The 27963-nt window shown below is 43.9% G+C and overlaps 1 protein-coding gene and 1 long non-coding RNA gene across 3 annotated transcripts in view; one reads left to right on the top strand and one right to left on the bottom strand.

The window, feature by feature from the left end:
- FAM184B (family with sequence similarity 184 member B) overlaps positions 1 to 27963 on the bottom strand; it is a 136432-nt gene that overhangs the window by 17168 nt on the left and 91301 nt on the right. For both annotated transcript variants that reach the window (XM_070262571.1, XM_023638309.2), the window contains 3 exons: positions 15740 to 15846; positions 5195 to 5324; positions 4206 to 4418 (listed from right to left, as the gene is read on the bottom strand). In XM_070262571.1, the coding sequence (XP_070118672.1) occupies positions 4206 to 4418; positions 5195 to 5324; positions 15740 to 15846 (450 nt within the window). The remainder of the gene's footprint in view (positions 1 to 4205; positions 4419 to 5194; positions 5325 to 15739; positions 15847 to 27963) is intronic.
- On the top strand, positions 1671 to 27963 carry LOC138923505 (uncharacterized). The gene is made up of 2 exons (XR_011437180.1): positions 1671 to 1862; positions 25816 to 27963. It is a non-coding gene; the product is annotated as an uncharacterized lncRNA (long non-coding RNA).

The raw sequence follows: 27963 nt of genomic DNA, 5'->3' as shown, positions 1-27963 counted from the left end.
TGGAACGCCTCCCCTGCAGGTGGGCCAGGCCTCTGTGCTTCCTCTGCCTCCTCCACGGGACTGAGGTCTGCAGCCTGGCAAACACAAAGGCCGGCGTGGCCCAGCAGCTAATAACCGGGATCGCATCAACCTGAGCTCTGGTAAACTGCAAGCCAAGTTGGAAGAAGATTTAAGAGAATAAAAGAAGAAAGAGAACTCACATTTTTTGAATACATACTAAGTGCCAAGCAGTCCACGTGCATTATCTCATTTCTTTTTGTTTCTTCTTTTTTTTTTAAAGCTTATTTTATATTTTTATCAGGGCAATGCATGCACACAGCATAAAGGGTCAAACAGTCTTAAAAGAAAAGAAGACCAGCACCTCCCAGTCCTCCTTCTTCCTCTCCTGCATCCTGTTCCCTGGAGACAACCACTGGCAACTCTTAGTTGTTTCTTCTGGTATTTACCACCATTAACCTGGTAGTACCTCCATTCTGCTCTGTCTCGATTACTTTAGAGATTAGGAATTGTCTTCCCATTATGGTAGATGAGAATTTGAGGTCTCTTATACATTCTCCTCCTTCCATTCCTCACACATAGTTTTATTACTTTTTAAATATGGTGAAATACTTTTCAATATTTTCATTATTGTGAATAAATATCATTTACTGCTGAGCTAAATAAACTGTTATGATTAAAATCTACCTTGTACAATTTTTGTTTTTCATTGTATTAATAACTGCTGCATTTTTAAATGTGCTTAGTTTTCTTTGAATATCTGGCTATATCTTCCAACAACTTCTAAAAGCCTTGTAAAACACTTTCAATACAATTTTCCACATGGCCAAATCGCTCAGAGAATCTGTCAGTTCTATCTCTCCCTGGAGGCATCTCCTCCAGAGCCCTCAGTCCTCGTGCTCCAGTCTGGACTGAGTTGTTGTTGTCTCGGCCAGAGGCATAGCTGGGCTCCTAAAACCTTCCTTCCTCTCCTGTACCGGGTTCCTTGTATCCTAGATCCCTTTCATTCCCTCATCTTTGGTTTCCTCCCTTGTTTTGGTGGCACCCTCTTCAAGGAACTTCCCAAGGAAAGGTGCACAGAAGATGTATCAGTCTGGGTCCAATAGGAGACAGAAGCCAAGCAGTAATTGAAACAGGAAGCTCAATATAAAAAAACTACTATAAAGACGCAGAGAGAACTCTGAAGTGTATCCTGAGGCTGAGGGAGGGCACTCAAGAACTTGGAAGGGGAGCCCTGCCAGCCTGGGATCCACACCTTGCTGGAGAAGCTATGGGGGCAGCTGACTGGTGGAGTAGATCACTGAGTTGGTCCACAGTCACTAGTCAAGTAGGAACAACCCTCCAGAGTACAGGTGAACTACAAGTGGGTGGGCACTCAGAGGGAATGGGTGCCCATGCAGGCATGAGGGCCAGAGCAGACAGTATTAGTCTTGGGAGGGGTGCAGGAAAAAAATATCTGTGATGCAGGCTACAGCGGCCGATGGGCGAGAGCCCAGAGAGCCAGGGTGTGCAGGGGTGAGGGCTGGAGTGTGTGATGTCCACATCAGGAGGTCATGGGAAGGCAGTCATGGGCCTGGGCCAGGGCTGAGAGATCACTGTGAGGTCACTGGGGCAGAGTATCACCTGATGTCCTCACACACCCACGATGCTGCTCAACTGTGTGACAGAAGCCAGACACAAAGTGAAAAAACAGCTGCCAGACCAGGAAGAGAGGCCTCCTTCCTCCTGCAAGGTGCCTTCAGTGCCTCTACTGACAAAGCTTAACATTGTGCTCTTTGTAAAGGAGAAAAGAATCCAGATCATCATTGTGGAGCAGGTAGTGAAGGGGAACTGGGCGCTGAGAGGCAGCAAATTGATAACAGAAGGTAAATTTCCTACTATTTCATATGTCTGATGATACTTTTATTCAATTCTCACACTTATTGATAGTTTTAATTGAATTGCTCAGAATTGCTTCATTGTCTTCTAGCTTCCCACGTTGCTGTCGAGATTTCTGATTCAAGTACTTTGAGTCTGGAATCATTTTTCCTCATTGGGAACTTTTAGAATTCCTTCCATTTCCCTGGTGTTCTGAAGTTTCAAGATGAGCCACGGTAGGGGTCTTTCTCATTTAGTTCTGCGAATTTCATTCTCTTATTTCTTTGAAAATATCTTCCCCTCCATTATCTCTTTCTGGAACTCCTATTTGTTCGATAGCTGCCTCCTGGATTGTGTCTCTAGACTTTTGTTCCTTTTCCCTCATTATCCATTTCTTTCTCTTTTGCTTCTGGAAGATTTCTTCATTTTTTATATTTCAACTCATTTACTGGTTTTTAGAATTTCTGCTATCATATTTTTTTATTTAAAGAGCTCTTTCTTCCTCTAATTGCTCCCTCCTTTACAAATAAAATATTGTCCTTGTTTCATGGATGTAAATATAATCTCTTCGTTCTGAGACTATCAATCCTCATTGAAGATTTTTTTTTCTTTTTCTGCCCTCTGCATTATCCATTTCCTCTGAGTTCATTCTTTCCCCCTCAATTATCTTGGATTCCAACTTTCACAATAGAGCCTTCCTCAAAAGTTTAGTAATCTTTGGCTGTCTCTTCCCATTTCAGAGCAGGGCACTGAAGGCTAACTGGAAGCTTCCTCTGTGCCTGGGTGGGGTCTGTTGGATGGTGGGCTCCTCTGGACAGTAACCAGATGGCCAACCAGCAATTTTATTGGTAGCTCACAAATGTGAGAATGGGTCTTTTCTCTACAGTGGTTTAATTTCCCCAGAGAAGGTTCTCCCGTCTCCTGCTTAGGAGATCTCAGTTCTAACTGCTTGCTTTCTGGGGCTGAGCAGGAGGAGGCATTGCTGGGGGCAGGACAGAGGGGGCAGTAGTCTAGTTAATGGTTCAGTGTACAGATTTCACCTAAACCTGTCCTCAAATCCAAGCTTCATCCCGCCTCTGTGACTGGCATTTCCTCGTCCCAAGTTTCTCTGGCTTCGTTTATCCGGGGATTTTCCCCCACGCGCCTTGTACGTACATAAGGGAGAGACAATTGCTTGACTGTGCTGGGTGAGCTGGGAACCTGGGGTTCTAGGTGAGTCATAGTCCCCATCTCACTCTTGCCTTCTGTGATAAGTGGCACCTCCAATTCCTGGTCTTTCTGAGCTCTGCTGTCAGCTGGATTCTTGTCATTCTTTTTCTGCAGGCACTTTGATTTGAGCTTCTCTGCTCTGCAAGGTCATATACAATTTTCCATTTGTTTCCTGCCCTCATACATTGTGGTTCAAGTGTACGGATGTCTCCTAGCTTCACCTGGACAGAGTATGCTTCTGCCTTGTGTCCTTAAAGTTATTTGGATGGTTTCCAATAGGAAACAATTCAAAAGTCTTTATTCTGCCACATTAAAACCAGAAATCCCTTTTTTTTCATTTGATCATCTTGACAACTCAAAGAAGTGGGTGTCGATATCCCCAATTTGTAGAAGGGAAAATTAAAGTAGAGACTTGGATTCAGCGAGACTCTTGACAATATGTCTACTATGACCTGGGAGGGGATTCAGTGACAAACAAACAGAGATGGTTCCTGGCTTCAAGGAGCTCCCAGTTTGGTCGATTTGATCATATAAAGAGGTCATTTGTTAGAGTGTGAAGACTGCTGTGCGTTATCTGTGTCACTCAGTACGAGCCTCATCTCGTGAAAGCAGGGAGCGAAGGCCTTCAGAGGAAGCAGAATGAGAGGCAACAGAGGAAATGTGATCGAACCTCCCTGCTGGATGACACTTCACTGTGGGCCTGACCACCTCATCACAGCTTTCCAAGCCATTTGGAAGGTCTTTCCTGCTGAGCTGGTTTCTCAACTCTGGGCTGCCCTCCCACTTATCAGCTGCAGGCCAAGCCTGACTCCCCAGCATGCATGATGCACAATATTGCCCCAACTCATGAAAGAAAGCTGTTCTTACATTACCAAGGTCACATGCAGACAGGGAAAAGCAGTACAAGAAGCACAACAGACTAAGTCTGAGTCCTTGCTTTGCCACTTACTAGCTGCGTGACCCTGGGCAAGTTGCTGAATCTCTCTGAGGCTCTTTCCTCAACCGGAAAAAGGGAATATGATAACAATGTCCTTGTAGATTATCGTGGGGATTGGAGATAATGTACAAAAGGCACCCCGGATAGTGCATGCGGAGCGAGTGCTCAGTAAATAGCGGACTTTATAATTAGCACCCTTACTTACCTTGAGTTCTTGATTTTTGGCCTTCTCAAGCATGCGTAGGGCCCGCTGGTGGGAAGCCTCAAGTTGCGCTTGCACAGCCTGGTTCTGCTGAACGGTCTCCCGGAGCTCGCGCTGCAGCTTCTCCCTCTCGTGGTCAGAGAGCTGCCTGAGCTCCTGCAGGTCCTCCCTGTAGTTGCTGGCGCACTGCTCCAGAGCCTGCTGCATCTGCGAGACCTACCCCAGGATGCTGCCCTTAGGTGGGGCCCCTCAGCCTTCCTGGCATTTTCCTTAAAAGTGAAAGCTTTCTGAATGTCTCCTCAACCCAGCGGAGCCTCCTCCACCCGTGGGAACTCCGAGGAGGGTGGAAACCAAGCTTGAAGAACCTGGGCATGGCCAGTCCTTCTGGGGGTTCCTCAGCTCCAGCCACAAATGCCAGGCAAGAGGGGAAGATGGGCTGGGCTGCAAACCATCCAAGAGATATCAAGAGGGGACCAGAATGCCCTCCAGGGATCTACATGGCCCCCCTCACCTCCTTCACATGCTTTCTTAAATCTTGCTTTCTTTCTGAAGCTTCCCCCACAACCCTATTTATTGTTATACCCACCCCCATCACCAGACAGCCTCCCAATTCCCTTTACTCTGCTCTGTTTTTTTTTTTTCTGAAACCCTATCATGTCTAATACACTATGCACTTTACTTATTTCTTATGTCCAGTATTTAGTCTGTACCACCTCCTCTGCTAAAGTATAAGCACTGTAATGCAGGACTTTCCTCTGGTTTGTTCACTGACGCATCCCAAGCACCCAGAAGAGTTCCTGGCTCATAATAGGTGCTTATGAGCCACAGCAGGTGTTGAATGAATGAATGAATGAATCCCACCTTGCCCTGGACCCGGAATGCCCTCCCCAGCTTGGATGTGAATCACGCCCTGTGTGCATGTCTGTAAGGCCAAGGAGGAGGCAGGGTCTCACTCAGCCTGAGGGCACATTCCCACCTCGGTGTCCTTCTACCTGGGCTTGCAATCTGGCCTTCTGGCTCTGCCACTCCTCCTGCAGACGTCGGATTTTGGGTGCCTTCTCCTTCAGCAAAGAGCCCAGGGGAGGTTGCAGGTCATCTCCTTCCTTGAGCGGCACTTCGATCCTTTGAAGATATGGAGGTCAAAATCACAAAAGATCCCCGGCTGGAAATGACAGGGCCACCTGATAGCATCTCAGCCACTCGGCTGGGAGGAGGGAGCTCCAATGGCTGTTGGTGAGGTGAGAAACATCTTCTCTGGAGTTAAGAAAGAGTACAAATTCTAAGCATTACTGCGCTTGGGATATAACCAGGATTCAGCTGGAACCATCAGATATCTGTTTCAGTGGGGGCTAAATAAACGATGATTGACTCAGAATGACTGAGAGCTTAGAGTTACTTCTGGGGTCCTCAGGAGCTCCAAAAAAGAGGTCGCTATGGTCTAATTTCACAACTCTTCCTTTACATAAAAAAAAAAGAAATAATAATGCTTTACTTGGATACAGTACTTTACACTTTTCAAAGCGTGCTCATAACTTTTACTGGCTGTCCCAAGTATGCACAGGAGGATTACAAACCGGCCTTTACATACGTAGCAGGAACAAGAAGGTGCTGCTTTAAAGCTGCAGTAGTGTCTGCATTCTAGGACAGATGCTGACAAGTGTCTTCGGAGGAGACTTTATCAGTTCTGTATCAATTCTGAGCTTTGGAACCAGCTGAGAAGTTCAAGTGTAATTGGTTGAGATTGGGACGTTAAACATTTATCCTGTGTAACAATGTAAAAGGATGCCACACGGTGGGCATTTCTGCAGAGATGGCTGGGATGTAAGTGATGTTTGGCTTCCTCTAGAGGGCAAGGACATTAGGCCAGAGGACCAGAGCTTAGGGAGTGAGGGCCTTGGACTATGAAGACAGGCCATGAGAAGGGGGACTCTGGCTTGGCAGAGGTGAGAAGGCCCAGCAACACGGGTGCAGGCTGGGGGGCTAAGGAAGAGACAGGCAGCAAGGAAGGGCAAGGGGCTAGAAGCAGCATAGCAACGTGGTTCAGAGCATGGACACTACACGCAGACTGCCCAGGTTCAAACTCCAGCTCTACCACTTGCTAGTTAGGTGACGTTGGCAAGCTCTTTAAACGTCTGGGCCTGAGTTTCCTCATCTATAACATGGGTTAACAATGGTACCTTTCACATGGATTGTTACAAGGATTGATAGAATAAATATCTAAAAATTGCTTAAAACCATGTCTGGCACATAGTAAGAATTATATAAAGAACGAACCAAACATTTAATAAAGAGAGGTTTCTTTCTCTGCATTCTTATTCTCTTGGGTTATCCTCAAGCTTTTTGAAGATTTGCTAAACATAATCATTTTTAAGGAGAAATGAACAGAAGATACTAGGGCCTGACCTCTGGGTATTAAACAAATCAAGGGTTAGGAGACAGCCAGGGGTGACCAACAGAGGAGCAGCCTAGAGCAAGAGTGACAAGCAACACTACCAGAGTGGATATGTGGAACAGGTAAGCTGTCTTTGGTGACCCCTGGCGGGAGGGGACTGGACTTCCTGCCAGGGCTCAGTTATTATTCTAAAAATGTTTTATTGAGGCAAAATTTACAGTAGTTAAATGCACAGATCTTAAGTGCACAATTCAATGAGTTTTGACAAATATACACAACCACAAAACCAACAACCCAATCAAAATATAGGACATTTTCATTACCCCAAAACTCCCCTTGCACCTTCTTCTCATCAAGCCACCACCCATAGGCAGCCAGTGCTTTGATTTCCATCACTGTAGATTAGTTTTGCCTGATCTTGAAGCATCATACAGAATCATGTGGTATGTGTTCTTCTGTGTCTGGCTTCTTTTGATCGGCATACTGTCTTTGGAATTCATCCATGATGTTGCATATGTCAGTAGTTCACATTTTGTTGCTGTGGAGTATTCCATCACATGTGTATATCACGATTTGTTTATCCATTTTCCTACCAATAGACATTTGGGTTGTTTACACTTCTAGGCTATTATGAATAAAGCCGCTGGAAATATTCTTGCACAAGTATTTTTGTAGATGTATGTTTCCATTTCTTTTGCTTAAATATCTATGGTTGGAATTGTTGGTAGGTGTGTGCTTAACTTTTCAAGAAACTATCAAATGGTTTTCCAAAGTGGTTGCACCATTTTACACTCCTGCCAGCAATGTACAAGAGTTCCAGTTGCTTTACATTGTTGCCAACATTTTGTATTGTCAGTCTTTTTAATTTTAGTCATTTTGGTAGGTGGGAAATAGTATTTCATTGTGGTTTTAAGTTGCATTTCCCTGATGACTAATGATGTTGAGCACATATTCATATGCTTACGGGCCATTCATATATCTTTTTTATGGAAGTGTCTGTTCAAACATTTTGTCCATTTAAAAAATAGATTTGTCTTTATTATTGATTAATAAGAATTCTTTATATATTTTGGATACAGACTGGATAACTTTTCCCAGTCTGTGACTTGTCTATTCATTTTCCTAATAGTATATTTTAATGAGGAGAAATTTTAATGAAGACCAATGTATCAATTTTTTCTTTGATGGTTAGTGTTTTCATGTCATATCTACAAAACCATTGCCTTCCCCAAAGTTGCAAAGATATCCTCCTATGTTTTATAGCTTAGATATTTAGAGCTATGAAACATCTCAAATTAATTTTTGTGCATGGGGAGAAATAAGGGTCGAAGTTCATTTTTTTCTCATATCTTTATCCAGTTCTGACACCATTTGTTGAAAAACTTTTTCTACCCCATTGAATTGCCTTGGCACTTTTAACAAAAATTAATCCACCATCTATGTATGGGTCTATTGCCAAACACTCTATTATTTTTCATTGATCTGTTTGTCTATCTGTAAATTGATACCACACAGTGTTTATTACTCTAGCTTCATACTGTCTTGAAATCAGGTAGACTGAGTCTTTCAACTTCATTCTTCAATATTTTTTTTTCTTTTGCTAGGTCCTTTGATTTTCCATATCAATATTTAAAACAGCTTATTTATTTCTACAAACGAAGCTGTTGGGATGTTATTTGGGATTGAACTGAATCTGCCTAATTTAGAGTAAATTAACATCTTAGCAGCATTGAGTATTTCAATCATGATCATTCTGGCTAAATAAAGACATTTTTACTCCTCTTTTCTAGTTTGTAGCTCTTTTTCTTGCTTTGCAGGGCTGGCTAGGACCTTCAGGACAATGTTAAGTAGTGACAGCAGAATTTTTGCCTTGTTCCCAATCTCAGGAGGAAAGTGTTCACCATTTCGCCATTAAGTATGTTGTTTGCTGTAGTTTCCATGGATGATGTTTTCCAGGTTGAAGAAGTTCCATTCATGGACTGCAGAGTTTTTATCACGAAAGGATGTTAACTTTTGTCAAATGCTTTTCTGTATCTATTGAGATGACTATTTTTTCTCTTTATTTTTATTGTGGTGAATTACATGATTTCTATTCAAATGTTAAACCAACCACACATTCCTGGGATAAATCCTACTTAGTCATGATGTATTATCCTTTTTATATATCACTTGACTTAATTTTCAAATATTTTGTTGAGGATTTTGCATTCATGAAGAATACTAGCTTGTAATTTTCTCTTCTTTTAACGTCTTTGTTAGGTTTTGGTAGCAGGGTTAGGCTGCATAAAACAAACTGGGAAGTGTTCTGTCCTCTTTTTTCTGAAAGAGCTTCTATAAGACTGCTTTTCTTTCTTCTTATTGAAAATACTTGATAAAATTCATGGGCGATTCCAACTGACACTGTAGTTTTCTTTGTGAGAATATTTTAAATTAAATATTAATTTGCCATAGTTATAGAGCTATTTATACATTCTATTTCTTCTAGTGCCAGTTTTGGTTAAATTGTGATTTTCAAGGGATTTTCTTTTTGACAAATTTATTGGCATAAAGTTTGTTCATAGAGTTGCTTATTATCCCTTTAATATCTATAGAATTTGTAGTGATGTTCTCTCTTTCGTTCCTGATTTTGGCTGTTTGCATTTTCTCTCTCTTTTTTTCCACTAATAAATCTTACTGAGAGTATATCATTTTCTCAAGAACGAATTTTTGCTTTTGTTAATTTTCTCTATTAGCCTGTTCTCTGTTTCATTGAGTTCGGCTGTTCATTATTTCCTTCCTTCTATCTACTTTGGGTTTAATTTGCTCATCCTTTTAAAATTAAGATGGAAACTTAGACAATTGATGTTAAAACTTTCTTTCTTAAAATATAACTATTTAAAGCTATAAATTGTCCTCTTTAGCTATACTCCCAAATTTTGATGTCACATTTTTATTATCATTGAATTTCAAACAGTTTCTCATTTCCACTGTGATTTTACTTTTTTGACCTATGGGTTATTTAGAAGTATACTATATAATTTCCAAATATTCGAGGATTTTCTTGGTAGCTCATTGTTACTGATTTGTAATTTAATTCCTTTGTGGTCAGAGAATACCCTCTGAAATAGAGTATATTTCAGAGTATATTCCAATCTTTGAAATTCATCAAAACTTATTTTGTGGTCTTTCGTATTGTCTATATTGGTGAATGTTCTATGTGCCTTGAAAAACCAATTTATTCTGCAGTTGTTCAGCATATTGTCTATACATCCAATTAGATTGTTAGTTGATGGTGTAGTTCAAATCTTCTATATCCTTACTGATATTAGTCTAGTTGTCCAATCAAATACTCAGAAAAGTATGTGAAAATCTCAACTATGATTGTGAATTTAGTTCACCTTTTCTTTGTATTAGTGTTTAATGTTGCTCTATGGATTACAATTTGTATCCTTAACTTATATTTACTTAGAGTTAGTATTGTATCTCTTCATAAAAAATGTAAGTCCCTTATAACAGTATAATTCCATTAATCCCACTTCCATCCTTTGTGCTAGTGTGGTCATACATTGTTCAACTACATGCATTATGAACCCCATAATACAATGCTGTTATTATTATTATTATCATTATTATTATTCTTAAACAGTTAAATGTCTTTTTTGTTGGGGGGAGGGGTAAGGAGTATTGACCCTGAGCTAACATCTGTTGCCAATCGTCCTCTTTTTGCTTGAGGAAGACTGTTGCTGAGCTAACAATCTTCCAGTCTTCCTGTGTTTTGCATGTGGGATGCTGCCACAGCACTGCTTGATGAACAGTGTGTAGGTCCATGCCTGGGATCTGAACCAGTGAACCTTGGGGTGCCAAAGTGGAGTGCATGAACTTAACCACGACACCACTGGGCCAGCCCCTAGAGGTCATTTAAGGAAATCAAGAGCAGGAGAAACAGTCAGCTTTATCTATAAATTTACCAGTTTTGATGCTCTTCATTTTCTCCTATAGATCCAAGTTTAAATTTGCTGTGATTTCCTTTCAGCTTTAAGAAATTCTCATCATACTGCAGGTTGGCTGGTGACAAATTCTATTAGCTTTTATGTACCTGAAAATGTTTTCATTTCACTCTCATTTTTGAAGGATATTTTACTGGATTTAGAATTTGGAATTGAGAGGGTTTTTTTCCTTTTAGTACTTTAACGATATTGCTCCACTGTTTTCTGGCTTTCAGAAGAAAACAAGGCTGGAAGGCTGATGAGAAGTCAATCGCCGTTAGTACTCATGAGAAGTCAAGTGTCTCCTGTATGTAATTTGCCTTTTTAAAAGGCTGGCTGTTTTTAAGATTTTGGCGGGTATATTTTCTTTTTAGCAGATTTTCTATGACATATCGAGGCACTGTTGTCTTTGGATTTATCCTGCTGGGAGTTCATGGAGATTCTTGAATATGTAAATTGATGTCCTACACCAAGTTAGGTGAATATTCAGCTGTTATTTTTCCAAATATTTTTTTCTGCTCCATTTTCTTTCTCTTTTTCCTCTTGGGCTCCTCATACGTGCATGTCAGATAATTTGACGTTGTCCCACAGGTCACTGAGAATCTCTTCATTTTTAAAAAATCTTTTTTTCCTTCATTCTCTGGACAAGACACTTTCTACTGATCTGTCTTCAATTTATTAACGTTTGTTCTCTGGTCTCCAATTTGCTGCTATGCCCATCCAGTGAGTTTTTCATTTTGGATATTGTACTTTACAGTTTCAGAATTTCCCTTTGTTTCAAGGTTTTCACTTGTCTGCTGAAATTCCCTATTTGTTCACTCATTGTAACAATATTTTCCTTTGTGTCCTTTAACATAACTCTTACAATTGTTTTAAAGTCCTTGTCTGTTAATTCTAATATCTAGGCCATTTTTGGGTTTGTTTCTATTGGCTGATTTTTTTTTTCTTGATTACAGGTCACATTTTTTTCTGCTTCCTTGAATGTCTCATGATGTTTTTATTGTATGCCCAATATTGCGGATAATACAATCTAGAGAGTCTGGATTATGTCTTCCTTTCAAAAGTGTTGAGTTTTGTTCTGGCAGACAGTTAAATTACTGAAGGCTCTTTCCACTCCTTTTAGGCCTGGGCTTGTCTTTTGTTGAAGCAGGTGCATTTCAATGTTGTCCTTTGTTCTAGGCTGTAGCCCTTATCCTATAGGGTGTACTTCTTACTCCTAAAGTGTGACTTTTCTGAGGTCTCAGCTAAATGCCCATAGTGCTCAGAAAGGCTCTTTTATTCTGGCTGAGCTGGGACTCCAAAGTCTCCCAGCACTGCATGACTCTGGTATCTTCATTTTTCTCAGCACCATAGCACCACTTCTCAGCACACTTCTAGGCCTGATGGAGTCTCATCTTGTATGTGCTCTCTCAAGCCCTTGGCTAAGGACATGTGGAAACTCATATACTTCTGCCCTCCTTCACCCCACATAGGACCCTCCTGGTTCCCTACCTTACAAATTGCAGCTGCCTTAGCAGCCTAAGCCCTGATATCTGCCTCCTCAGCTCAGCCTGACTCCACTTCTCTGTCTGCAGTTGGCAACTGTCCCCAGGCAGAAAATCAGGAGCAAACGTGGGGTCATCATGGGATTCAACTCATGTTTCCCTCTCAAGAACACAGTCCTTCTCTGAAGATTGTCCCACTACTCAAGAGAGTTGTCTTACATATTTTGTCCAGTTTTATAGTTGTTTACAGAAAGAGGGAAAGTCTGGTACTCTGTCACGGCTGGAAGTGGAAGTTTCAGTTCTTATTACTGAGTATTAAAGGATAGAGTGACCCTGGAATGGTAGAAGACCTGTGGACCTTTATGTCTCACATAAGAACAGCTTACCTAAGCTGAGATACAGCTAAGACTGTGAGTTCTGGAGCCAGAGAGACTCACATCTGGATCTTACCATCTACTAGTAGTGTAATCTTGGGTAAGTTACTTAACCTCTCTGTTCCTCAGTTTCCTTCATCTTTAAAGTGGGGTACTTCAATAATGGTATCTACCTAATGAAGATTAATCCTTTTACTGTGCTTATCATAATGCGACATCCAGTAAATATTCATTATTATTATTTTCATCATCATCATTCTTCCCTGGAATACTGCTAATGGGAATTTCCATCTCTGACCTCATTCTACTGCCTCAAATTCCCTCACATCCTAGGGAGCCAAACCCATTCTGCCACCCCTCACAAAGCCACACTCTCCTGACTCCCCCCCTACATTAAAGTTGACACTGACCTGCTCTCTCACCTTAAGTCAACAGCCAATGGAAAAGCCACCTCCCTCTTAGAGCCACCATGCAAAAAGCCCAGTTCCCTGACAAGCACCCCTCATAGGGGTACTACTGAATATGCAACCCCACCCCCAAAGGAACCACTGCATTTGTTCTGTCCTACAGCCCCTGACCTTAGACCTCAGACAACCTTTCTATTCCTTTCCCGTCACTGCTTAGCCCTTCTACTCTGACTAAACTCTCTGTTGGAGCAGCTTCCAGGGGCCCTACCTCCTTATTCGCTTCTATAGTTGAGGACATCCCCTTACCAATATAGCCATGTGGAAGAAAAAGACAAGGCTGTTGTGATCATTACCTGCTGTCTGTCTGCCCGGCATCCTATCCTTGGGGAAGCCTTTCCTCTTCCCATGGTGATCCTGTTTAGTCCACGGGATTTGGGTGCAGCCAACTCTGCCCTCATCTCCAACCAGCCCCAGGGAAGAGCATGGACACACGCCTGGCCAATCAGAGCGTTCTATCTCCTTGGTCAGAATGATTGGCTCAGGGATGCACATGTGACCAAAGCTGGGCCCCTTAGAGATGTCTTTGAAATTTCTGCCAGTATTGTCAGGAAAAAGATCCCTTCTTTCCCCCTCGAATTGTGAGGTCTAAGGAAGACAAGGTTTGTGGCTGCCAGTGGTAATTGGTAGTACCAGGAGTTAACCTGGAGGCCTGATTCCAGAGTCTGTTCTCTTTAACTACTATGCTTGTATGCCTCCAAATCCTGAGACAGAATCTGGAGGGTGCTGTGGAAGTATTATTAGCTGGAGAGCTCAATGGACTATAGGGTGCCTGACACCAACATTGATATGCTTTAGGCGTGCAGGCCCTGCTTCCCCAGCGCTACGGTCTGAATGTTTGTGCCCCCTCAAAATTCATGTTTTGAAACCTACTGCCCAGTGTAATGGTATTAAGAAATGGGGCCTCTGAAAGGTGATTAGGTCATGAGGGTGGAGCCCTCATGATGGGAGTAGTGCCTTCATAAAAGAGCTCCTGGACAGCTCCCTTGCCCCTTCCACCTTTTGAGGACACAGTGAAAACAACTTCTATGAACCAAAAAGTGAGTCCTCACCAGACACGGAATCTGCCACCACCTTGACCTTGGACTTTCCAGCCTCCAGAACTGTGAGAATATAAATTTCTGTCATTGGGGCCGGTCCGGTGGCGCAGCAGTTAAGTGTGCACGTTCCACTTTGGCAGCCCAGGGTTCGCCGGTTCGGATCCCGGGTGTGGACATGGCACTGCTTGGCAAAAACCATGCTGTGGTAGGCATCCCACATATAAAATAGAGGAAGACGGGCATGGATGTTAGCTCAGGGCCAGTCTTCCTCAGCAAAAAGAGGAAGATTGGCAGCAGTTAGCTCAGGGCTAATCTTCCTCCAAAAAAAAATTTCTGTTGTGGAGAAGCCACCCAGGTGACGGTATTGTGTTAAGCAGCCCAAATGCACAAAGACACCCAACTACCTAGAGAGCTGGAAGGTAGCAGGGCATGGCTTACAAGACATCTGTCAGGATCCCACACAAGTCGTTTATTAGCGCAGGGCAGTAGATCATAACTGTGGAGTCTCAGAGTCTGGGAAGCTTTCTCAAAATGCACAGGGCAGGATATACTCCAGACCCACTGTATTGGAATCTTGGGATGTGGTGTGACAGACTGCATTTTTGCTTGGCAAATACTCAGTCTCCCAATCCCCTGCTTCCTGCGGTGCTGTGCACTGAATTTTGTCTCCCAAAATTCATATTTGGAAGCCCTAATTGCCAACGTGGTGGTATTTGGAAATGGAACGTTCTGGAAGTAATTAGGTCATGAAGGTGAAGCCCTCGTGATGAGATGAGCACCCTTATAAGAGACATGAGAGAGACCTCCCACCTCTCTCTCTCCCTCTCTCTCTCTCTCTCCTCACCATGTGAGGACACAGCAAGAAGATGGCCATCTGAAAGCCAAGAAGAGACTTCTCACCAAGAACTGAATGGGCCAGCACCTTCATATTGGATTTCTCGGCCTCCACAACTGTGAGAAGTAAATTTCCATTGTTTAGGCCACCCAGCCTACAGTATTTTGTTACAGCAGCCCGAGCTGACCAAGACATGCAGGGAGTGTATTCTTCTCCACCTGGTGGTATTAGTTTTGGTCATGTGACTTGCTCTGGCTAGTGGAATGCGGGTAGAAATGAGAAAGCACAGTTCTGAGTGTAGGCTTGAAGAGGCATTGCATATTTCCATCAGCCCTTTTGAGCCTCTTCCCTTTGCCATGGCAACAACATGCCCTAGATAGTGGCTAGTCCTTCAGCCTCAGTTCCAGAATAGAAGGCATGGGGAGCAGACTTGAACTCTACCCACAGTTTGGGGCAGACAATCACACCTAACCCCCAGCTACAAGCCAAGCTCGTACAAGTCCAGCAGAGCCTGGCAGAGGCAAAAATAAAGGTAGCTGATTTGTGAACTAAAAATCACTAATATTTTGGGAATGTTTGCTACAGCAGCAAAAGCTGACTAATAGAAGTGATATACATGGGGTATTTCCCATTGGTGACAAAGCTCCCCCATCTTCCCCAGTTTAAAGACCACTTGGAAAAATAAGGAGCAGAGGTTTGGGGTCAGCCCAGGTCTGAGTTTTGGGCAGGTTTACTAACCTCGTTGAGTTTCAGGTTCTTAATCTATGAAATGGTTGGTTGTGACAATTAAGTAAGATAGTTTATGGAAAGCCCATGGCCATGCTGAACACATACAAAACTTGTCTCTTTCCTCCCTAAGCATGATGCAAGGGGCAGCGGCAAATACTTGAGGACAGAACGAATGAATGAGTGAGTGAGTGAATCCTTCCAAATCTGAGTCCTCCTTCACTGGAGCCCTCGGAAGTCTCCCCATCCTCCTGTACCTTTCTTCTTCGTCACTGCTGGTTCCTTCTTCAGCTGCTAACTTATCTTGATACTCTTCTCCTCTGGGCAGGGTCTCAGAAGGTTCACTCAGCTTCAAGCATGGATCCTGAGGCAAAAACAGTTGCAAGATGAGACTAAGTACACCATCCCTGATTCAACCTGAGGCTTATCAAACTAGGGAGCAGAGGAGAAAGAGCCCCAGCAATCCACTAGTGCTGTACCGCTCACAGGCCTGGGAGGGTGAGGCCTGTGGTGGCTCAGCGCTCAGCACAGTGCCTGTCATAAGAGGAGCATCAGCCCTTACCTTTGCATCCTGGTTTTCAGTCTGCAAAGCGTTTCACACAGCTGATGAAACTACGAAACTAGAGCATGGAGAGAGTAAGCAGCTTCTCCAGGGCCCCACCCTCAGGGAGCAGTGGAAATGGAATATGCAACCAGGCAATCTGACCCCAGGGCTGTTGTGGGGATCAGAGAGCAGTGCCAGCAACAGCCACTGGTCAGTAGTGTGAGCAACTGATTATTATTATTATTATTATTATATTTGTGTATGTATGTGTGAGGGAGATTGGCCCTGAGCTAACATCTGCTGCCAATCTTCCTCTTTTTGCTTGAGGAAGACTGTCGCTGAGCCAACATCTGTGCCAATCCTCCTTTACTCTATGTGAGATGCTGCCATAGCATGGCTGACGAGCGGCGCCAGCTCCACACCAAAGTGGAGCGCACAAACTTTACTAGGCCACTGGGCCGGCCCCCTGATATTATTATCACCATACCTTTTTACAGGTGGCAGCCTGCTACATCTCATTACACAGGGTCAGAAAACATGGAATTTGCTGGATGACCAGAAGCACTGAGAAATGAGGTAGGGTGGGAGGAGAATGGGAAAGCACGAGTTAACACTGAAGCTTCAGAATTTTCTATGAGTTGAATTTATTCAGGTTATCATTCTCCCCTCTCCACAGAGATAGATATAAAGGTGAAAAAGACTTTCTTATTTTGACTTTTCAACTTGTCTAGGGAACCACTGTCCATGGAAAACAGTATAACAAGACAGGCTAGGAACAGATTTCTACGTTGGTAAATCTCATTAAATAATGATAAATTGCAACCTGGGTTTTCCCCTACCTAGTTGCATGGCATTGAGCCAGTCTCTTACCTCCTCTGGACCTGAGCTTCATCAACTGTAAAGTGAAGGGGTTGGCTTACATCTGTGGTTTTCAAACTGTGCTCCAGGGAGCCTGGGAGATGTCTCAGGGGCCCTCAGGGGTGGGAAGGGGCAGAGCTGAGGCTGGACAAGAGAGCCTTCAGCTCCCATCCCCGCCCCCGACCTGGAATGAAACTGCTTTGGTTGCCCTTCCATGTACTATAATGTCTATTAAAGGCCACCAATGTCAAGGCCAATGATGACCTCCATATTGCAAAATCCAGCGGTCACTCCTCAGGCCTCAGTTAAACGGACCTCTCCGCAGAATTGGAAATATCTGAGCACTCTCTCTTCCATGCAGCCCTCTCTCCTGGGTTTTCCACTCCCTCACCAGCTGCTTCTTCTCAGTCTCCCCTGCTAAAGCCTCCTCTTCTGCTGCCCCAGACCTCAGTCCTTGGACTTCTCTTTTCTCTCTCACTCCCTGGAGTCTCATCTAGTTCCATGGATACTGATGACAAACAAATTGATCTATTTCCAAGCTTTCCCTCAAAGTCTGAACTTCTATGTGCAACTGCCCTCCAGACATTAGTCAGATGAGAATAAGCTTCTCAAACTGCAACATGTCCAGACTGAACTCTTGGTCTCACTACCCCCAAACAACAAGCATGCCCCTTGCCTCAGGGCCTTTGCACTGGCTGTTCCACCTGCCTGCAACATTCTTCCCTGTAATATTGACATGCCTTGCTCCCTCACTTCACTTCACTCACCACAACCAAGAGACCTTCCTGGTTGAAAGCTTAGATTCTGGTACTAGACTGCTTATGCTTAAAGCCCAGTTCTTCTTCTTAACGATGTAACTTCAGGAAAATTACTTAGGTTGTCACGAGGATTAAATGAACCAATAAATGTAAAGTCCTTGGAACAGTACTAGCTACACATGAGTACTCAATTAATATTCCCTAGGATTATGGTTTTCTGACCTTCTCAGAAATACCCCCTTTCACCTTCTTTTCCTCACCTCACTATATGTTTTCCTGAAAGTACATATCACGGCCTGACATTAATTATTTGTCTACTTCTTTATTCTCTGTTTCTCTCTCTGGAAGGAAAGCTTCATGAGGACAGGGACTCTGCTCTGCTCCCCACTGCTTCCCGGTGCCTAGAACAGTGTGTGGTACATGGAGAACACCCAGTAAACACTACATGGATAAACCCCAGTACACCACGGGCCACTCTAGGACAGCAGGAGGACCAATCTCTCCCATGCTCACCGCATGCTCCCACTACGTCCCATGGGGGGAAGGGCGGGGACAAACTGCATTTCTCATGAGAAATCCACAAGGCACTTGGCTGGAGCGGGGATGTAGAGACAGCCGGAGCCCAAAGTTTGGGAGTTTCCCAGCTCCGCTCAGGAGCCCTCCATGCCTGTATGATTCTTAAGTTCTGAGTTCTGTTTGAATCATCTGTGTTGCCTCTAAACGTAGCAGAATGACCTGTGATGCTGGACCCCTCACTTCCAGAGGATTGGGGTGGAAGTGGCACCTGAGAAGCCCCTGCCCACTCTGCCGGGGAGGGCCTGTCCAAGGGTGCCCAGCGTGATGCATTGTTAGAGAGTAAGGGTCCACTCTGCCGCCCACAGCCCTTCTACCTAAGCCCTTGTCTTCCCTCTGGGGTGATGTGTGGTGGGTCAACTTAACTTAGCCAGACCTACATTTTCCAGGATGCCCTTCCCTGCATAATTCTGGGCCGTGTGACTTTGAGTAAGATCTGGAAGATGGACGGAACCAGCAGCCTTTTTCTTTTTAAGCTTGGATGCTTGATGCAGGGCGGCAGATGCTGTCACAGCTCAGGCATGTTGTCGCTGACCTGCTCGCTCACCTTGTTGGACTGGGGAGTTTTTGGGCTCTTGGCTCCTTCACCTTCTGCTCGACCCTCCCTAGGCTTCTCCATATCCTGAGCCAAGTGCACATTTAGCTCTATGATGAAAGATGCAGGGCTCTCCTATGGTTCACCCATATCATCAAAGTTGGAGGCTCACTGGCCTCAGAAACCGACACTGTTCAAGCTAGGCCTCATGGGCTGCATTTGTCCTTGGTCTTCCCCATTCCACATCTGTCTTTCTTTCCTTCCCACTGCCCGCCCTGCTCTGGACCCACTTTAGGCCCCCCACCAGACGCAGAAGCAAGAGCTGACCATAAACTATTTCATAGGCTCCCACAATTATGCCAGGTTATTTCCTAAAATGAATCCCACATTCTATGTCATTTCTAGTAGTCTGTTTCTCTGATCAAACCCTAACTGACGCACTCTTTAATCTCCAGATCCTACTATCCTTCAAGGCCCTGCTCAACTGTCACTTCCTCCATGAAGCCTTCACAATCTCTTCTGTTGCAATTACACTCTCTCCTCCTAAAGTTCCCATAACAATTTTTTTGGTACCATAATTTGCTTACAAATATTTATTGACCACTTACTACGTGCCAGGCACTGTTCCAGGGACACAGTAATAAACAAAATAGACAAAAGTTTTTCTGGCTTGTATTAGTTATAGGAGTGTTTTCTTTCTCCCTTCCTGAAATATAAATGGAGGTAAAAGTAATCCCAGATATAGTTTTAAAAACATCATAAATCCTATAGCCAGTAACTGAGAATGTTCAGCATGACCAGGTTCCATGGCCTGAATCCTTCATCTTTACTGTTTGTAACCGGATACTGAAATCCAGCTGGTTGACACGTTGGAGGGCCCAGTGAATCTGGTTCATTGCTGTTCACTTTCAAAAATGATGTCACTGACCAGTTTATAACCTCCATGTGAACCTGAGGCTAAAAGGTCCATCTTTGCCTCCTAGTTTCAGGTATTTGGGGCATTAAAAATGTCTTGGAGATCTCCAATTCCTATAAAGCCCAGAAACAAATATCACAGTCTAAACAAAACAGCTTTGTGAGATACCTGTTATAAATACACGTTCTGTATAATCTGGGGAAAATCGCACAGTGAAGCTGGAACAACCACCACCAAAAATCAGAGCATCATAATACTACAACATAAATACTTAAATAATGACTAAAGTTAATTAGGTCCAGGTTTCAAAAGGAAAATTGAATGTTACAAAGAAATTTTGAAGTAGAAGATAAATAGAAAGAAAAATAGAAAGCACAAACTATGTTGGTGAAAATAATCCTAATGATACCCAGTAATCAGAGTAAATATGAACTGGCTACGGTCAAGGATCTATCTCCTAGCAAAAGGATAGAGCATTCACTGAAATGCTCTAAGAAAGAAGCTGTGGGCATCTAACATTACAACCTGAAAACATAAGGCAAAAAGTTCATAATTGTAGGGAGAAATGAGCAAATTTATAACTATAATGGGAGATTTTAATATATATCTCTCAGAAACTGACACATCAGGTAGACAAAATGAGCTAGGATATGGAAGATTTGAACAATAAGATTAAAAAGCTGAACCAAATAGCTAAAAAAGAAAGAATACTAAACACTGCTGACGTTATATGATGCTTAGTGTCTGCTAGGCCCTCGACTCTCTGAAGTGGGCACTAGCATCTATTTTAAAGGTGATGGGGGGGCCGGCCCTGTGACCCAGCAGTTAAGTTCACGCCCTCCGCTTCGGCGGCCCAGGGTTTCGCTGGTTCAGATCCCAGGTGCAGACATGACACCGCTCATTACGCCATTCTGAGGCAGCGTCCCACATACCACAACTAGAAAGACCCACAACTATACAACTATGTACTTGGGGGATTTGGGGACAAAAAGCCGAAAAAAAAAAAGAAGATTGGCAACTGTTGTTAGCTCAGGTGCCAATCTTTAAAAAAAAAAAAGGTGATGGAACTGAGGCAGGAGAGGATATGTAACTTGCCCAAGGTCATACAGTGATTATATCACACAACTACGACTCAAATCTATATACTTTAATGACCAAACTGAGAATATATGCTTTTTTCTATCACTTAGGGAACATTTAAAAAAATTGACCCCACAGCAGATTACAAAGCAAATCGTAACCCAGTTCAAAGTGTTGACATTCTACAGACCATGTTATCTGATGACAATGCAATAAAATTAGAAAGTAACAGAAAGATTTAAAAAAAAAAGATAAACTTCAAAACTCTGGGATACAGCTAAAGACATACACTTAGAGGGAAATTTATAGCTTTAAATTAAATTTATTAGAAAACATTCAAGACATCAGAAAAAGAACAACAGAATAGACCCAAAGTAAGTAGAAAAAAAGATATAACAGACAAAATTAATAACAGAAAAAAAATAGATCTGACCAACATATCTAAAAGCAGGCTTTTGAAAAGACACATCAAACCACTGGTAAGCCTGCTCAAGGAGAAAGGGAGAAGGAATTTAAAGCAACATGAATAATGGACAAAGACCTCACGACAGTTATTACAGAGATGAAAAAGAATTTCACATGTACTCTGAGCCACTGTGAAGACCGCGAAAGGGAGTGTGCAGGACGTGACTTCTGGGCCACCTTATCGACTACTGATATATTCAAAGTCGTCCTGGGCAGGAGTCCAGAAACAGGAGACAATGGAAGACACTTAAAAAGGCTGATGATACCCCCAGACGACGAGACTGCTTCCCAGTTACAGTGCGTTTATCCACTACATTAACTCACGGATGCCTACGACTCCGTGAGGTGGGCAGGAAAGACATTGCTGTCCTTGTGTTACAGATGCGGATCTAAGATCGGAGACGTTCAGCAACTTGTCTCAGGTCACAAGGACCCCGGAGGGTAGCACGAGGACTGGCCCCCTGGATCCATTCCCATCCATGTCATTCCATGTGACAGCACAGGCTGTGCTGTGTTGGCATGGCCGTCAGCCACTGGCATCAGGACCTAACTGGGTATGAGTTCAAACCGTGTTATACAAACATGCTGCAGAGAAGTATCTGCAAGACCCTCAAAATCCCCGTGAGAGACGAAGGCTGTTTCCCTAACCAACAGGGAGGTGAACTCAGTAATCTTGTCTGTTTCTATTCACTTGTTTCTGGCCCCCAGGACGCCAGAGCCAGGGGCATCCTTCTCAAAGAAAGAGATGAATCTTCTCTCTCCCTCCACAAGTAATTGGAAAATGACCCCAGTGTTCTTGTAAATCATCCTCCAGCCAAGGTTCATTTTTGAAGGAGTTCCTATTCTAAACTTTTAACTCCCAGGACTCAGAATGGTACCTTCAGTTCCATTCATTCAGTTGTCAGGTCAGGTATCAGTTTATGCACAAGGCAGTGAAAACATCCGCCACATGCAGGCACGTTAGGTGGTGGAAGGATTAGGATTAATAAGACATAACTTTTGATTTCAACAAACCTATGGTTCAGTAAGGCAGACCAACAGACCATATAAATGGCAAACACATTCCCTTCCTCTCTTTCCCCCTACCTTGTCTACCTAGCATTTGGGGTCAAAGTACCCGTCATTCAAATGGAGTTAGGGTGCCATTTGAATACTTCACAAATGGACAGGACCATGGAGATCAACAGTTGGCTGAACGAGTGCTTTCAAGCTCACCAATACTCTTTCAATTGTGCGCTTTTCTCTGAATTTCAAATGGAATAGACTCTCCAGTGGCCCCTTCTCTGGTTATCTGCTTGGGATCCCAGTGAGTTCTTCCCAGGAATAACCCTGAGCCATTCCTGGTGTAGCCTGAGTTAACTGCTCCTTATTTATAAGCTCAGGTTTCCCAACAGGCAGAGGTTCAGCGCAGCGCTCTCTGTACGGTGCTAATGTGGCCTGGGTGTGCAGTGTGCACAGGAAAATAACACAGTTCTGCCTCTCCTCCAACCATCCACCGCAAAAGACTCCTCCCAACTCCTCCCCAGCAAACGGCTGGTTATTTTAAACTTGTGTTCACATCAGGGCTTCATCTTTCATCCTCCAGGCAATTAAACTGTTCTGGATTGTTTCTATTTTAAAGGAACACCCACGCCCAGGAAATCTCACGGAAGGGAATATTCAAAGTCATGCTCAAGTTCAGCTGACAATCTTTCAAAAGTAGCATTATGTACATCTTAAAATAGAACACCTAATGCAATGGGGTTTCACTGAAATGATTACAGGGGACTGTAATAGAAACTATAAAGTCACCTTATATTTATAGACTCTTCAGTCGTCTTGAGAAGTGCCTTCATGTGCTTTCCTCGGTTCATTCCGACAGTCTCTGGGGTGTGGAGGGCAGAGATTATTGCCACCATTTTACTAACAAGAAGCAGTGTAGTATCATGGTCTAGAGCAGGGGCTCTGGTGGTACTCTTTGGGCCTCAGTTTCCCTATTTGTGAAACGAGGATCATAATAACACCTGCCTCATAGGGTTGTTGTAGGACTATGCTGTGTAAAGCACTATGTGCTCGACACATAGTCAGGGCCTTATCTGTGTTTACCACTAGGAGCAACAAGCAAACTGACCCCAGAGAGGTTTTCAGACTTGCCTGAGGTCCTCAAGCAGGTCTGGGGTAAAGCTGGGGCAGGATCCACGTCCTGACCCTTAGATAGGAGCTGTCGCCCTTCCTATGCTGTCTTCCTCGGCTCCACCCTAGACCAGTTCTCAGCCAGGAATCTCTCCAAGGAGTGGATTTCCCGGGCAGCCTGTCTTGTTCCATGTCAGATGGAACCATCCCCCTCAACTCACACCAGACAGAGGGTACCTCACAGTTGTCCAAGGGCTTAGTGAGCATTTGTCTGCCGACTGCCAGGACAGCGGACACCATCAGATTCATATGATTCTCCAGGTATGGTACAGGGTGATGGCTGCCCAGCACATAGCACAAGGCCTCCCGTGAGCAGGGGACACTTCTCAGGCCTTCGAGAGCTTCGGAGAGCCCCTCATCTCCCTTCCCACTGGCTTCAGGGATTTCATCTTGGGACCTCTCACTGTGCTGCTTCTTGCCGGCTGCCCCTTCCTGGTTAAGTGCTGTTCAACTTCAGTATCCAGGCAGATGGCAACAGATGTCACTGCTCTCTGAAATCTCCCCACACTCCCCTGGACAGAGACCTCCCTCACATACCAGCTGCACAAGAGCCTTCCTGCCATCATTACAGCATTTATCACTCCAGGTTATATTCCAGAATATATATCCAGGAATATATATATTCACCCAGGCATCCAGGCTTGCGTAGTGATGGCACTCACAAACACATTGTCCAGACAAATGACTTGAATAACAATTACCACAAATGACTCTCCTTTTTCTTCTGGAGAGGGTGCAGGCAGAGGAACCCACGAGGACTTCAGCCCTTCTCTGCCCCCAGTTCACTGTGACCCAGCACCAGAGGAGTCTTTTAGAAAAAACGGTTTTCTTCAGAATTACCAAGACTGAAATGGCTTTCTGGAAACCAATGAATAAAACAATGACTCTAAGAGAGTCAAAGAGACTAGACATGAGAGACTAGGACAACAGTTTCTGTAAAGTCCCAGCTCACTTTGGTGGGGACGGAGCCACACCCAGGTTTGGCAACTGTCTTTGCATGTTCTGGGAGGGGACTGAAAAGTCTGCTCTCAATTGGTGTTATTATTTCTCTCTCTCCTGACTCACTGAACTGCTCTGGCAGAACAGTTAAGGGCCTACTCTAAAACGCCTGAGTCTTAACACACTTAAATGTCACAGCCCTCAATCTGCAAGAACATCTTTGGTGAAGTCATCATTTAACAATCTGTTCTGGCAACCCCGTTTCCGCCCCGGATCAGCCATCCGGTTGCTCAAGCCCTACTAAGCCTCCTCTGTGTGACTTCCGCCCCTTGCAGCGTCCTGTGTCGTCCAGGTATGTCTGCACTGTGGTGTGCTGCTCACATATCATCTAGACGAGCCTGGAAACTTTTCTAGGACTTTGTGTCTCCAGGGCCTAGGCAAAGCTTCGGCTCACTTCGATGGCATATAGTTCACTTGCCAAAAATATTTGAACTAAATTATATGTTTTCTCTGATTGGCCAAGTTCAGAAAGTTTTGTAACTCTCTGTGTTGGCAAGGCTGTGGGGAGAGAGGCACTCATATGTGCTGTGGTGAGAGCATACAATGAACAACCTCAGCGGAAGGCAGTGTGGCATGTCCATCAAAGCAAAAAATGCATGAACCATTGGACCCAGCAAGTTCTGTAACTGAAACAATTAGCACTTCTTGGGCATTTACGTGTGCTGAGTGCTGCTTCCAACACTGCACATATATTAACTCATTTACTCCTCACTAATCCCCTCGGAGGGGGGTGGGGTCACAGTCCGCATTTGCAGATGAGGAAGCTCAAGCAAAGAGACTTCAAATCATTTCTCCAAGATTCTCCAACCAGTAAGAACCCAGGCATCTGGTTTGGGGGTGAGCTCACCACAGTGTACCATGCTACACTACCTTCCTTTACAGTACTATCCATGGAAGTATTATCTGTAATAGCGAAAAATTAGAAACAACCTGAATATCCATCGTAAGAGAAAAGTTAAATATATTATGGTTTTTCTGTTCAAGGAAACAGCAGACAGTCATTCTCTTTTAAAAAAATAAAGTTTGACATGGAAGTGTACTGATTTGTTACAATCTCCAAGTTATAAAAATTTAAGTTAAAAACAAAAGCAGAGTGCAGGAATGTATGCTATCATTTGTGGAAAAAAATAAATTCATAATTATGCCTGCATATGCATGGTATAGCTCTGCAAGGATATCCAAGAAGAGAGAAAACAGAAAAAATAGATGGGGAAGTAGGGGGAGGGAGCGCTTTTCACTGTATACCTTTATATGCCCTTTGAATTCAGCGCCATGTATGTGGATTACTCATTTTAAAAGAAAACTTAAAAGAACTATACCTGCAAAGTGCATATGGTTGCCCAATAGAAAGCACAGAACCAGACATTTAATTCCATTACTAAATGCTCGCATCATTTTAAAGCTATTTGTTTATGTGTATTTCTCCCCTCTAGGATCCAGCTCAGAGGCTAGCACATCCTACGTAGTCCACGAATGACTGCGCGATGAATGAATAACACGAATGTTGAGTTGAATCGAGTGGAACTGATACTGGTTGAGGTTCCTCCTGCAACTCTGTGTAGGACGAGTCTGTACTTCTCTCCAGATGCCGGGCTCAGGGAGGGACAACGTTCTAGACTGAGGAGCGTCAGATGAAGGGCAAGTTTCCTGGTGAACCAACCCATGGTTCTCAACATGCACTTGTATTTTGAACTTCTCTAGGACTTGGCCTTTTAACGACAGCAGTGGTTCTCAACTGGGGGCAATTCTGCCCCCCTAGAAGACATTTGGCAATGTCTGGAGACGGTTTTGGTGGAGACATTTTGATTGGGGAGGTGCTACTGGTATTTGGTGGGTAGAAGTCAGGGATGCTAGTACATATCCAACAACACACAGGACAGCCCTCTCCTCGCCCCCGCCCGCAGCAAAGAATTATCCAGCTAGGAAGTCAAGGGCCGAGGCTGAGGAACCCTGGCTCTTGTTCATCAGCCCTGGAACATACCTAGAACTTCCATGTGTGTGTTCCCTCCTGAAAATACAGCCTGCCAGACAATCTTCCTGAGTTTCATTGTATATTTATTCTCCAGCTTATCAGCATTATTTTAAATTAAATCTCATCACTCAGGATCCCAGCCAGCTCTGTCCCATCTCCCTGCCACAGTCATTTTGAGGAGCTAAGAAATATTCAAATATTTAAGGACAAACTTTCTGGAAATCCCACAGGGTGCAGGTGGAAAGTTCAGCTGTCCCTGGGGCCAGGGGTTCTCCTGGTAGAAAGCTAGCTCACAAGGCTGTTCTTGAGAAACTGAGGGGGAAATAAAAGAGCTGCATGTTTCTCAGGAAGACATGTTCAGAAAGGACGAGGTGGCCTCGCATCAAGAAGGGCCAGCCTCACTGATGAAGAGGCCTCTGCTCCACAAGGTTCTCCTCCAGGCTTACGCAGGGGCAGTGGGAGCTGCTTCAGGATTCTCCTCCAGTCTGGGTTTCAGAGGAGAAAACACAGAGAGTCCTGGACACATATGTTGATACTCTTACAGGGAGGGGGGGATCAGGGCCACAGACTCATTGGCTCTGTCCTGGCTCAGCCGCTTAGCTGCCTGTGACTGTGGGCAAGTCACCTACCTGCTCTGCCCTTCACTTTCGTCCTCTATAAAATGGGTGAATTACAGGGTTGTTGTGAAACTCCAGTGAAGTCAATGCGGACAGTCCCCTATAACGGATCAGGTCCCAGACAAATGTTAATTATTATTCAAATCTATATCCACTAGATTTGCGGCTCATTTTTACGCTGGTGACTATGTGCTGAAGTAGGAGTCATCCCAGAATAGTGTGCCATGGGGCTGTTGGCAGGACAAGGGCCTGAGCCCTAGAAGACTGGGGTCAAGGGAGAGAAACTGCAGTTCCTAGACACTCAGGCTCATGGGAATGGGGGAATAAGAGACTGATGAGGCCCAAGCGGTGAGAGTCAGACTCAGCAATGTAGTGTTTCTGGAGTCTGAAGTGGACTGAAAATTTGGAGCAGCAATAAAATAAACAAAATTTCGGGCAGTGGATTTTTGACGGTTCCAGCTATAAAGATTGAGAGGGAAGCTGAAACAGGAATCTAGAGAGTCATTCAAGCCAGGGTACTCAAACGCCTACTTCATGGGGATCATTTATGTTTCCGACATCACGCAACAAATGTTACCTGAGTGCCTGTGGTTTGGGTTAAATTATACCCCCAAGAAGATATGTTGATATCCTGTGAATGTGACTTTATTTGGAAATAGGGTTTTTGCAGATGTAATTAGTTAAGATGAGTTCATGCTGGCTTTGGGTGGGCTTTAAATCCAATGACTAGTGTCCTTAGAATAAGGCCTTGTGAAGACAGAGACACAGGCACACAGGCAAGAAGGCTATGTGATGACAGAGACAAAGGTTGGAGTGATGTGTCTATAAGCTGCAGACCGCCAAGAACTGCCAGCAGCCACTAGAAGCTAGAAGAGAAGCCTGGAACAGAATCTCCCTCAGAGCTTCCAGAAGGAACCAGCCCTGCCAACACCTTGATTTTGGATTTCCAGCCTCTAAGACTGTGAGACAATAAATTTCTGTGATTTAAGGCA

The sequence above is a fragment of the Equus caballus genome, chromosome 3 (assembly GCF_041296265.1).
Source record: "Equus caballus isolate H_3958 breed thoroughbred chromosome 3, TB-T2T, whole genome shotgun sequence".
NCBI classification, from domain to species: domain Eukaryota; kingdom Metazoa; phylum Chordata; class Mammalia; order Perissodactyla; family Equidae; genus Equus; species Equus caballus.
This window is presented reverse-complemented; position numbering and strand designations above follow the sequence as displayed.